Source organism: Mixophyes fleayi, chromosome 10 (assembly GCF_038048845.1).
Source record: "Mixophyes fleayi isolate aMixFle1 chromosome 10, aMixFle1.hap1, whole genome shotgun sequence".
In the NCBI taxonomy this organism is placed as follows: Eukaryota; Metazoa; Chordata; class Amphibia; order Anura; family Limnodynastidae; genus Mixophyes; species Mixophyes fleayi.
The window spans coordinates 24,965,732-24,979,181 of record NC_134411.1 but is presented as its reverse complement, the minus strand read 5'-3'; the positions used below and the strand labels follow the sequence as shown (position 1 = coordinate 24,979,181).

Sequence of the window (13,450 nt, the reverse complement as noted above, 5' to 3'; positions counted from 1 at the left end):
TCCCGCCCTCCAACCACGCCCCCCTGCCTGGGATCTCCCGGATTTAACTATGCAAAGGTTGGCAAGTATGAGCTATATTAGCATATAAAGGAAAACCTGTTTAAGCATATAATTTAGCTGGTGTGAAAATGTAAAGACAATCACCTATATTTACTGCAAGATTGGAATACTTGGTCCACAGATAAGGCTATTTCTGCCTAAAGGAGCAATGTGACTAAACCTTGATTTGGCACCCCAGTTTTACTAGGAGGAACAGCAGCTATAACAAAATGTCTTTCGTGTGAGCCACCCTTCATCTTTTCTTCATTTTCTGCTAAAGATATATAATAAAATGGCATAATGTTAGAGAAGTCTTCTGCTTAACAATTTATGGCTAAATCTTTTATTTAGCTAATACTTTCAACAATGCGACACACTGTCTAGATCAAAATTCAGATAAAGACTGAAATAGATGAGTGGCTAATTGCTTTGCTGTATACTAAAGACCCAGTAAGTGTTATTTACTAATGGAAAATATAAAATATATTTGTCAGGTATTGTTTAAACAAAAATAAATAAGCAAATGCAAGGCAAGTTTATGGTAAAAACCTAAAAAAAATGACAGATTATGCCTTTATGTATGCATAGTAAAGTTATAATGTAACCACAAACATATAACCTCCAATAACATATAGAATACAATGCATATTCAGCTTGTCCTTAAATTGTTTATAAAATTACTATATAGGTCTAATAAATAAACACTGGAAAAAGGGGGTGGGTGTATACCGCCTAAGCCACGCTTGCAGCAGCTGTACCGTTATTTCTTTCCAGTTTCACTGTATCTTTATAGCTACAGGGAGTTCAGACATCCCTTAAATCACCTATGGCCAGTGATTTTTTTTGTTATAGAACTCACCGGAACTGAGTTCCGGCACCTTTTATCAACGGATTTTCCAAGTTTTAAAAGTAACTTTTGATAATTTGATGTTTGGTGCACGTGGACTTCAATCACCCTGTCGAGCGTAGCAGGTCGGCGGCACAATCATTACAACGGTGCATGCGGGCTGCTTGTGTGTCGAGTCTGATATATGCGTACATCGTCCACGCTGGTTGTGATGGCACTGCTCGGCTTGTGGCGCTGCTCAGCTTGTGATTGGTCGTGTGGTCGTGCGTTGCGAGCTTACTGCGGGCGGCGACCGTTATGTTTCGTTACACAACTGACGTGTGTGGGTGTGTGTACAGTGATTGATTTACGTGATGTGAGTTCCGGCACCTTTTTCCTTACAAAAAAAGCACTTATGGCTATAACGACAGTTGTAGGTACACTCAGAGACAACCAAACATCATCATGTGAGACCAACAAGGGCTCTCTTGCTGAGTTATGTCATCTATGTAGTGAGGAAATTGTTTTAATTTCAGGGGAATTGACCGCTGATCACAGGATCCAGCTATATTACAAACCTGCTGCATTAACTAAGAGTGAATCCCTGTTTAATCTCTCCTGTTCACTAGTTTTATAAGAGGAAAAAATGCCTGCGATCACGTAAGGAGAGGAACCATATGTACCAGAAACGCAGCTCTAAGCACAAGCCAAAGTCCCGTGACAACGTGGTAAGAAGCCTACAGTAATTCTGCTGTACTATTTCCACTTCCTATAGTAAGGGGTGTAAGGAATTGAGGCATATGGTATTTTAAGTTTGGTTTGTTATTTTAAATTAAAACTGTCCCTATCTGTCAAACAGTAAAAATATACAAATGCAATGGCCTAGTAACAAACAAAACCTACAATACAAACTCAAAGCAATAGATCTAACTTATAATGAACAATAGTACATTTATGTAACAATCCACCCTTTAGAATAATGCCAGATGTATCGCATTTACAAAGGACCAGCAACATTAGTTAATATTTTGACACATTTAGTTATTTTATATATAACAAGAACACAATATAAAAGGTGGTTTTTCACGGATGCATTGTGCACAGTATAAATGTATGACACAAATATTAGGTGGCTCACCTAACAGAGAGAAAAACATTTAGGGACCTGATTCATTAATTTCTTTTTTACTTTAGTCTCCTGGACAAAACCATGTCAAAATGCAAGGGGTGAAAATGAGTTTGCACATAAGTTAAATACTGTCTGTTTTTCATGTAGCACACAAATATCAACTTTAAATTTCAGTGTACAAATAAGCTATCAAGTATTTGTGTGCTACATGAAAAAACAGTCAGTATTTAACTTATGTGCAAAATAGAAAACTAATTTTCACCCGTTGCATTGTAACATGGTTTGTCCCGGAGAAAATGTACTCCCAGTGTGCAATCATATTGAAGAGAATAGATTGGATGCACATAGTAGTCCAAGGCTAGTCTACAGTCAGATCACTCACAATGTAAACTGGCTGAGGAGGTTTTACATGGATGGGGACTCTGTATATATTTCTACCTTTATCCTCTTAGGACATTGCTGAATCTTCTAACCAAACAGCCAAATTCACAGCGTCTAAAAGTTCTGGTAAAGAGACCACGGAGAAAAGAAAATTAAAGGTGAGTGAACAGTGAGTTGAGATGTGAATGTAGCTGCACATATAGAGAATCAGCTCAGACAAAGGGATAATGGGGCAGTATTTCCCCCAAAAAACTGTCACCCCTCTCATCACAACATAGTTTGTCCAGGTGCAAATTAGCACATGTAAGCTGGATTTGCTCTTAACACTAAATAAGTCCAATTGTGTTCATTTTTGGGATACTGATGCCCGTGCCTACTTGTGAATGTTAGTTAGTATGCACTGGCATCAGTACACGAAAACGACATAAAAATACACGTGTGTGCTTCTGATGCATTGAGCAGCTGAGTTAAGCTTGTTCATCTAGCCACCATGATAGCTAGGGAGAAGTCCTGCGATACTTCATCTCTGGGTCCCCTCTATAAAACCCAAAGGACCAGGTATTTAGTTACCATGATAAGGGGGCTTTCTGATGTAGATCTACCCAAAATAGAGCTGCTAATTAGAACAGGTGATGGTCCTTCTGTGCCATGATGTAATGGGCAAGGGTTTTTATGACCTAGGGGAGATGCATATTTTGCACCAATTAATTAACTACTCCACAATTAACCCCAGGGTGGCCAAGAAGGGATGTTTCAGTGTGTGCAGTGGCGAATCCAGGGGGGCAGGTGATCCGGGCAATCGCCTTCCCTCCCCCCCTAGCAGGGGCTTGCTGCCGGCGGCTGCACACTATGTGCAGGTCCGTTCGGCAGAGACAGGCAGGGAGAGAGTCCTGCCCGGCTGCTCTGATTGTGTTCTAAACACAATCGGAGCAGCCGGGCAGTACACTCTCTCTGCCTGCCTCTACCGAATGGACCTGCACATAGTGTGCAGCCGTAGGCAGCCTTAGCTGTCAAAAAGGGGGCAGGGACTAAATCGTCCCCAGTAAAATTATTTTCTTGATCCGCCCCTGAGTGTGGGGTTAGATGTGTTTATAAAGCATCTCCTGAAGGTGTGGATACACACTCTACCCTCTAAGCTGACGGTGGTAATGACCCTGGGTCCCTGTCTAGGCCTTAGCCAGTACCCACGTCTATGGAGACATACTAGACTTTTGCGGCCGGGTCTGCTTATCCCTACTCTCTGCACTGCTCTCTACAGTAAGATAAGCTGGTGTCATCGAGTCATTCAGGTCATTATGCTATGTATCTCTCCGTGTGGCCATCATTATCTTTGGGTTAACAACATCTACTGCTGCCAATCAACCAAGGAAGTCTTGTACAGTTAGGTAAATTCCAGTTTTATATATTTGAGATTTTCACTAGTTTTTTCCAAACGAAGCTGTCACGAACAACACTCACCTGAGCCTGCGTGACATGTGTGTGACACAGGGTTAACCAAAAAACAACCACCTGGTCTGTCTAAAATGATTAAATCCGTCCCTGTCTATGCCACACACTAGCTTTGCGGTACTAACTATGCCACCACCAAGGTTGTTTTTATGAAGAGCTGACACTCTTATTTAGGAAGCCTTCGGTTCTCCCTAGAATTAATCTAGCACAATTTACTTTAATCAGAGTTAACATAAACTACCAAATGTTCTCCTCGTTTAATTATGTAGTGTCTTGACCAAACTGTAACGTGAATTCGTTGAACTTATTAAGTGTAATTTAATATGGAAAATACATCCACAATGCTTAAGATAAAACATGTGTTAGATTTCATTGTCTTGAAAGAGATATTTTCAAAGGCTTTCACGTTTTCGACCTGCCATAAATGATACAAGGTGCTACCATTATCTACCAGCCCCCTCTGGGTAGTTTAACATAAACAAAACACATTGATTTAAACAGCTCCTCTGAGCCATGTCACACTATTTCTAGGAATTAATATTTGAGATTTATATGACTAAAAATTAGCTTGCACACGACAGAAGCAAAGAGCATTTAAGATTTATTGGTCATTTAGCGGTTTCCTTGTCTCTATTTTCTGTAATGAGTGATGAACATGAATATGTCCATTCTCTGACAGGTGATTTATATTTGTCCCTAATGTTGTATGCTTCATACTGTTGTGAGCACAATCACAAAGGGTTTTATATTTTATACAGAGCAGACAGATGTATTTATTTTGATGCGCTGCTAATGGAAATTGTTATATTTGTTGTATATTGGTTGTAAGTTATTGATTTATCTATAACAGGTGAAGTCCCATGAATGTTCCTTGTCACAGACTGAAGTGGTTCAGGAGGCTCCAGTGCAAACAGCAGGTAAGAGGTAATATATAGATCACCACCGTCTCCCTCTTTGTAGTATAAAGATTTTTATGTTTTCCTCTATTAATAGAAAAACCCATCCTATCCTATGTACGCAAACCAGAGTCCGTTTCCGTGAAGACCCAGCTGATCAACAGACTCCCTACTACTTTCATTGGTGAGTTAGGTGCCCATGTATACGATGTCCCTGTGTGGTCTCGTATGGGAACAGATGTGTTATGTAACTGCTGAAACAAATTCTTGTCCAACAGGAGACTTCTCAACAGCCGACCACGTTTGTCCTCGGCATGCTACAGTGAAGGCCCGCGATCCTGTCAATGGCAACCGTCTCCCTCTCATTATCACAGTCATTCAGCGTGCCAACTTACCCCAATTCTCCAAAGATTCCTCACCTATCAAACAACACCTGCCACCTTTCCATGCCATGCTCGATTACAATAACAGAAGCCACGTAGCTGATCATGTCCTCAAACGAGGTCTGTCCTAAACTCTACAATGTACAATTTGCAATATCGAATGTAATCTGTGAAAGATAACCACTTTTTGTAATCTAAAATAAAATCTTCTTTTCTTCTGTCTTGATCTGGAAAAACATATTTATATATATATATATATATATATATATATATATATATATATATACACACACACACACACACACACACACACACACATATTTATTTATTTCTCTAATATATACATATATTTATTTATTTATCATATATATATATATATATATATATATATATATATATATATATATAATGATAAATAAATAAATATATGATAAATAAATAAATATATGTATATATTAGAGAAATAAATAAGTGTGTGTGTGTGTGTGTGTGTGTGTGTGTGTATATATATATATATATGTATGTATATATATATATATATGTATATATATATATATATATATATATATGTGTGTGTATATGTATATATATATATATATATGTGTGTATATGTGTGTGTATATGTATATATATATATATATATGTGTGTATATGTGTGTGTATATATATATATATATATATATATATAACTCTTCACAACACTCCCCTTAATTCTAATTAAACTTGCCACTCTAGGGATTCTAATCTTAATTCCGCTCTATTAATGATGATAGGTTTTTTTCATATTTGATAGATTTTTTTTTCTTTCCCCCAAGTGCACATTCATTGCTGACTTTTATCTCCCCATCTGTTATTTATTTAGAAAAGTCGTTTACATCCCGGGCTCCTGCAGCGGGGACAAAGTCATATAGGTAAGCTAGTTACTAAGTATGATAAGATGGTCATCCTTTGAAAAGGAAGACAGTCTGCTATAATCACACCACATCTTAGATCAAGACCATAAAATAAAAGCTTGGAGGTGGGTTTCCAGGCACTAGGTTTGCCTATGGGTACGGTACAATAATAATGAACATTTGTATACAACTACAGGTGGGGTAGAGTTCACAGTGAGTTGCACACCAAGGCATCATTTGGAGTAGTGATGGGCAACATGCGGCCCTCTAAGGCCCCACCTTTTGAAGGGTAGCACCATGAGGCCCCAAAGTGTATCGGGTTGCCCATCATTGAGTATGAGAAAGTCCAGCTAATGTGTGCAGATTTACACCTGTATAAACCATCTTGTCATACAAAGGATGCAAATACAATTGTTCTCACATGCAGGGAAGATGCTGGCTGCTTTTTCATGTAGCTCACACATATTGGCCAGATTTATTTTTACACTGCGACTTAGAGGGTGGGTGCGCCCAACTCTAAACATGTACAAACATTTTAAGTTTGTCCCAATGCAGAGCAATCTGGATTTGTCACGGTGCAAAATTGCACCTTCTAGATGCACTTACTCTAAATCCAGGCCATAATATCGCTTGCTGCTAAACTATACCAGTTATTTACAGCTCAGCTCATCACAGATTGGCCATAAGATGGCACTGATTCTCTAGTTATACAGTCCTCAGCCACAATGCATCATTCAGTGCCATAGACTCTACCTCATATATAAACCCATAAAATCCAATACAGCAATACTGATAATTAATTAGTGAGCATATACATAAATGAACAGGGCTGTTTACTGAGCTGCATGAAATGAAAATACAACCGCTAGAGAGTAAACGGAACAGGAGCAGCTATTGGAAAATGTGATAGTACAATATGTTCTCCATTAAACATACTAAATAAATGAATGTTTGCAGTGTTCAGCAATGAGCAGTGGTGGGTGTGTATACAGTGGTAGAAGTGGGGGTGTATACAGTGGTACGCCATACCGCCACTCCTCCTACTGCCTCCATTGTAAAACCATCACATTCCATTACATATTTCATGCCGCCACTTCTAAATTTCTATATCGACCAGTGGCATTGAGTATATGGAGTTCAGATGCATACTACATAAGTATATTAAAAATAGATGCTGGAGAAGCTATATACATATACACTACTTCCATTTTTTTCTGTTCATGCCCTATATTACCGTGAATACAATGGAGGAGACAAGGGGAGATTAAACCTATAAAGTACTTGATTTATAATATTTTCTTCAGCGAGATGAGGTCTGTTGATGCACGGCAGGGGAAACTGGTCAATGATGTATTTATTCCCAGAGTGTTGAAAAAAACAGATGAAAACCAGGCAGTAGTCACTGCTGAGCAGACCATGGCTTCTGTTTGTTAGGTTCTGCCTATCAGGTTATCCTTCATCCCACTTCTGTCTCGTCCCAATAATTCATTTGATCTTGTCCTATCTACATTTTGCCAAGATCTTCATTTAGAGGAAGATAGAGTTTTGCATACTGTAGACATGACCATGGGGTATATTCACTAAACTGCGGGTTTGAAAAAGTGGAGGTGTTGCCTATAGCAACCAATCAGATTCTAGCTGTCATTTATTTAGTACATTCTACAGGAAGCCTTATGTTAGAGTATATGTTAGGTTTTTGGATTTACAGCTGATCCCATTTGATGAGCAGCTGGACAGTAATTTTAATACAAGATATTGTATAAATTGGAGAATGGCTCTTCAAACAGCATTTTATATAATAGCATTTCAGTTTCCCGTGTGTGTGTCTACTGCAGAAAAGGAACATTTCATTAAATTAAATACATTTCACCTTTTATTGACTATTGTATACACATAATCTGTTTAGCTTTGCATCAACTGTGGAAAAGCAGAAACCCTTTGAAACGTCTGCTGTAACCATTGATCTACAATTGGCTCCTAAGATCCGCAGGACCAGTAGAATTCATCAAGAGTCAGTCATTGCTCTAGTGACTTCCGGTAAGCATTGTCCAATTCTTGCTGTAATAAGTCATGTATATATATTTTTCTGGTCTGAATACTGGTCCTAGATTAACTGTGCAGCGCAAACTTCCAGCGCTCCATCTTTGTAGCTGATGGATCCATGATTTGGCACTGGGATTTCCCTCAACCAACGTGAGTGAAGAAATGTGCTTATGTTTGCAGACTATCTGGATAGCTTCCTGCAGAAACCAAAGAGTGATATTTCAGATTTTGCAAGGCCATTGCCAACTGTAAAGAAATCAGAATCCTTCATCAAAAGTTCTCCAGAAATCGTAACATTGTCAAAGGTAAAGTAAGAGACATTTGCTGTCATTACTGGGTGTGATAGTCACCTGTCTTATTATCATGCTCTAAAAAAAAAACTGGAAAAGTGCTAGCGTTCAAACAGCCAGTGTTCCACGACCCTTAGATGTAACGTCTGTTTTGTTCAGTTAACCGTTATGCTTTCAGATATACACTTTTCGTTATAAGCATTATAAATCTTACAGGTAGCGTTGACTATGCATTGTAAACGCACCCTCACCTTTAAAGCTCTTAAGCAATCTTCCCCTCCCTACATCTCCACCTACACTCCTACCCGCCCGCCCCCCTCCACTCTGCCTGTGACCGCCGCCTCACTGATCACCTACTCTCACTCCCGTCTTCAAGTTTCTTAAATTTTGAACTTCCGATGTTTCAGGCATTTACATTTATGAAAGCTTTGAAGGGTCTGAGAGGCTCTTCCAGGAATATGGTAGAAAGACCTTGACCATACACAGAGCATAGCACATATATCAGGACCCGATGTTCCATGAGATCATCTAGATTCTTTTCATCACTGCCTGAAGCCTTGGAGAGTACTGAATAGGGTGTTATCAAATCTTCCTGATAGATAAGTTTCCAACTCGTTTGTTCCCTTCCTGCATTATCTGAGGGATCTCACCACAATTTCTATATTATGCTTAAGTGTTGTAGTTGCGTCCAAGACTTTGCTTCTTCCCTCTATTTATCCATTAGATCCTCCCAGATTCACATATAATCAAAGGACAGCTTCCAGTAGTAAAAAGCATCACTCCCTGCACAATGAGCCAGTCTTGTCCTCTTCATCAAAATATATCTTCTCTTCACTGATATAGGCAAACTATTTTTCTTTTATATTTCTACATTCATTCTTCAAAGTTTGAATCACGCTCCATGTATAGAAAAAGGAGATTTATGTACTTACCCAAGGAAAAGAGCAATCAACTAAGTCCATACAGCAGAAGAGCAAAAGGGAGGGAATGCAGTGTCCCCCCAGATGGATTCAGAGAAAGAGATTTAACGTAAGTACATAAATCCTCTTTTCTCATTCATCCACTCTAGGGGACACTGCTACAATGGGGACATACCAATGCAACCCTCTAAGGGAGGGAGTGCTCCGATAGCCTGGCCCACAAAGCACTGCAGCCGAACCCTGCGTCAGCTGACGCAAACACATTAACCTGATAGAACTTCGTGAAGGTATGCACAGAGGAGCAGGTGGCTGCCCGACGAAGTTGATCCGCAGAAGTCCCATGACGCGCGGCCCAAGATGCCCCCACAGAACTAATGGAATGAGCAGTGATCCTCGCTGGCACAGGCCTGTTCAAGCTCAAGCTTGATCATGGACTTGATCCACCGAGCAATGGTTTGTTTGGAGGCTGGCCAACCCTTCTTTTGGGAATCATAAAACAAAGAGAATTCGTTTTCGTAGAAGACGATGTTCTATCCACATAAATTCGCAATGTCCTAAGACATCCAAGGATGCAGGAAAAGACGACTCAGATGGAGATTAACCACCCTTAAAAGCCGGAACCACAATATCTTGATTATTGTGGAATCCTAACACAACCTTAGGCAATAATGAAGGAACCGTCCTTAGTACAGCACTGTCTTCATGAAAAAATAGATATGGGGCCCTGCAGGACAAGGCACCCAACTTTGACACCCTGCGCGCAGACGCTAGAGCCAGCAAAAAGACGGCTTTCCATTTTAAACGTCTCAAATCAAATATAAAAGCTCAAAAGGAGCCTTCTGAAGAACTACCAGCACTAAATTCAAATCCCAGGGAGCCATGGGTGGTACCATAAGGCAGTTGAACCCATAACACTCCGTGGAAAAAAATATGAACGTCCGGAATAATTGTCAGTCTTTGAAAAATGTCGATAGAGAAGAAATTTGAACTTTCAGAAAAGCAGGTCGAAGTCCTGCTTCCAAACCTGTCTGTAGGAAAGCCAACAGACAGGATAATTTGAAAAAGTCCGCTCTGGAAAAATGCCGTTCACACTATCTAACGTAAGCTCGCCACACCCTGTGATATATACGAGCTGAGGAAGGTTTGTGCGCTCGAATCATGGTTTGCACAACCTTTTGTGAGAAACCCTTTGATCTTCAAATGCCGGCCTCAACAGCCACGCCATTAAAGCCAAACAATGAGAATCTTGATGATAAAACGGCCCCTGACTTAGCAGGTCGGGACGATGAGGAAGGGTCCAACCCGGGCCATCCTCCATTTGTAGAATGTTGGCATACCAAACATGTCTGGGCCAATTTGGAACCACCAGGATTACCAGAATACTTCCCAGACAAACCCGTTGAATCATGGGAATCGGCAGAGAGAGATATCCCAGTTGGAAGTCCCAGTCCATTGTCAAAACATCCACCGCTAAAGCCTGGGAGTCCCTGGATGCCATTAAATCCAGATCCGGCCGACCCCATCTCTGAACCAACTTCTGAAAAACCTGAGGATGAAGGGACCACTCCCCTGGAAGAAATGAATGTCTGCCTAGGAAATCCACCTCCCAATTCTCGACCCCCGAAATGAACACTGCCTATATGGCTGTAACAAAGGCTTCGGCCCAGGTGAAGATCTGGTTTGTCACCTTCATGGTCTCCGCACTCTTTGTTCCTCCCAGTCGGTCTATATATACAACTGCAGTCGCATTGTCTGATTGAAGACGTACTGGTATGCCCTGTAATCGAGGCTGCGCTCCCCAAAGGGCCACATCGCCTTCAGCTCCAGAATGTTGATTTGCTGGAGGTGGTCCCTGCCTGTCCACAGACCCTATAGACGGAGACTGAGAGCTATAGCTCCCCAACCCTGAAGGCTGGCATCTGTAGTTACCAGAGTCCAGGACCAAGGACAAAGGATCGTCTCACTGTCAGGTGGCTCAGATCCAACCACCAAAGAAGAGAAAGACGAGCCTCCGCTGAAGGGCTCATACGTTGAGTATCGAGGTGAAGAGGAGATCCTGACCACTGTCTCAGAGTGGAACCGACCACATGGAAGAGTCTCGAACTTGGACACCATGCGTCCCTGAAGCTTCATGCTTAAAATAATGGAAGGACGTAAATGACGCAGGAGCCTTCTTACGGCTCGCCTTAACGTGCAAGCCTTTGGTTCTGGAAGGTAAACTTTGAAGCCTGGTGTCCATTAGAAGACCCAGAAGTATCATTCTTTGAGAAGGAACTGAGAGTCGGGATAATTTATAATTCAACCGTGTTGTTCCAAGATCCAAATGGTGAGTCTCAGTTATAGTTCTAGGATTAGCCGAGACGACGCCTTGAGAAGCAAGTCGTCTAAGTACGGCACAATATTTACCCCAAAATTTCTCAAGTGAGCCGCCATTACAGCAATAATGTTTCTGAATACTCTTGGCTTGTTGAAAGTCTGAAAAGCAGGGCCCGGAATTGATGTGGGAGCTTCCCATTGTAAAACGCAGAAGAGACTGATGTCTCTCCCAAATCGGAATGTGAAGATAAGCGTCGGATGACGATAGATGCTAAAAATTCTTGAGGTTCCAACCCCTGGATGACCGACCAAATTGATTCTATCCGGAACTTGCTCGCCCTGAGAAAATGATTCAGCCCCTTCAGGTTGAGAATCGTCCGGAACGATCCGTCTGGTTTTGGAACCTAAAAGAGGTTGGAGTAGATATCCTTTTCCTTTTGAGACTCCGGCACCTGACATATCACTCCCGAGGAAAGAAGAGAGGCGACCAAACTGATCATCTCCTGTCTTCTTTCCGGATCTCTCAGAAGAGAAGTGTGAAAATAACGCTGACGGAGGGTCCTCGAAGATCCAAGATGTATCCCCTGGATATAATTCCCAAGACCCAATTGTCTGGAGAGGTCGCCGCCCACTGATCTAGGAACAAATGTAGGCGACCCTCTTCCCCCACTGGCGGAGGAGAGGGGAGACCCCGTCATGCAGAGGGTTCGTCTGAATTTTTGTGGGCTGGGCCCCTCTTAGAGTAAGACCCCCTGCCCCAGACAGCCTGTCCCCGGGAACCCTGGGTCCTACCTGGACTGGCAGTACTACTACTCCTGTGAAACGGGCAACTCCGAAAGGACTGTCGGAAAGAACTAAACCTAGGCGCTCACCCTCTAGGTGCATTGACAGTACTCCTGCGCCCTGTAGCCTGACTGATCATGGTATCCAACTCAGGTCCAAAAAGGACTGAACCCGAAAAAGGCAAGGCTTCCAAAAACTTTTTAGATTCTACAACCGCGTCTCAGGCCCTAAGCCAGAGAATTCTCCTAGCAGAAACAGCCACAGCTGAAACTGCCGAAGAAATAAAGCTGCGTTCTGTGAGAAATAAATGTGAGAAATGTAAATTTGTCTCTTGTTCCTAGATGTTACCATACTTGGAGAGTCTAACAACCTCTTCAAGCGGTCCAATCTCTTTCCTAGGAAAGATGACCAAGCTGGCTCTACCTGGGCGGGTCGAGGGGCAATAGTAGTCTGAGACATGTCCCCTTTAGTAAACTGCGAATCAACCGTCACATTATCTGCCGTAGTAGATGGGAGAGACCCCTTAGAATCATCTGGATCGTTGGACAATTCTCAACCTGAAGGGGCTGAATCATTTTCTCAGGGCGAGCAAGTTCCGGATGGAATCAGTTCGGTCGGTCATCCAGGGGGTTGGAACCTCGCCATGGTCGCAGTCTCAGTCTGTCTGTTAATAAGCTGAGCTAACATAGATAGACTTTGCCAGCGAGGAAACCCATGCTGGCTCCAGTCATTGCAGAGACCCCCTGTGCCTGTGCTCCATCGACTCCCACTTCACAATGCGCGCACACAGCCCCCTGGTCCTGTTGACCCACAGGAAGTTTGGCAACACATTTAGAGCAAGCATAAAACTTTACTTTAGCGTTTACCTTTATCAGACACATTGACAATTTTTTTTTTTCTTTACACAAACACACAGTCACCACACAGAGAGAAAGATAATGTATTACTTGCATGTCCCAGGCTCATGCCTACAAACAGAAAATACAAACTCTGTTTTATGTGTCCCAAAGATGTCCAACTACCCACTTAGATTTCTCTAAGGGGTATATTTACTAAACTGCGAGTTTGAAAAAGTGGAGATGTTGCCTATAGCAACCAATTA

The 13,450-nt window shown here is 41.6% G+C and overlaps 1 protein-coding gene across 1 annotated transcript in view; it reads left to right on the top strand.

The window, feature by feature from the left end:
- The window catches only part of AGBL2 (AGBL carboxypeptidase 2), a 39,942-nt gene that overhangs the window by 24,849 nt on the left and 1,643 nt on the right, over positions 1-13,450 (top strand). Inside the window, exons 14-21 of the mRNA XM_075188080.1 lie at positions 1,495-1,593; positions 2,447-2,533; positions 4,675-4,741; positions 4,818-4,904; positions 4,999-5,223; positions 5,966-6,014; positions 7,903-8,033; positions 8,220-8,344. Of these exons, the coding sequence (XP_075044181.1) occupies positions 1,495-1,593; positions 2,447-2,533; positions 4,675-4,741; positions 4,818-4,904; positions 4,999-5,223; positions 5,966-6,014; positions 7,903-8,033; positions 8,220-8,344 (870 nt within the window). The remainder of the gene's footprint in view (positions 1-1,494; positions 1,594-2,446; positions 2,534-4,674; positions 4,742-4,817; positions 4,905-4,998; positions 5,224-5,965; positions 6,015-7,902; positions 8,034-8,219; positions 8,345-13,450) is intronic.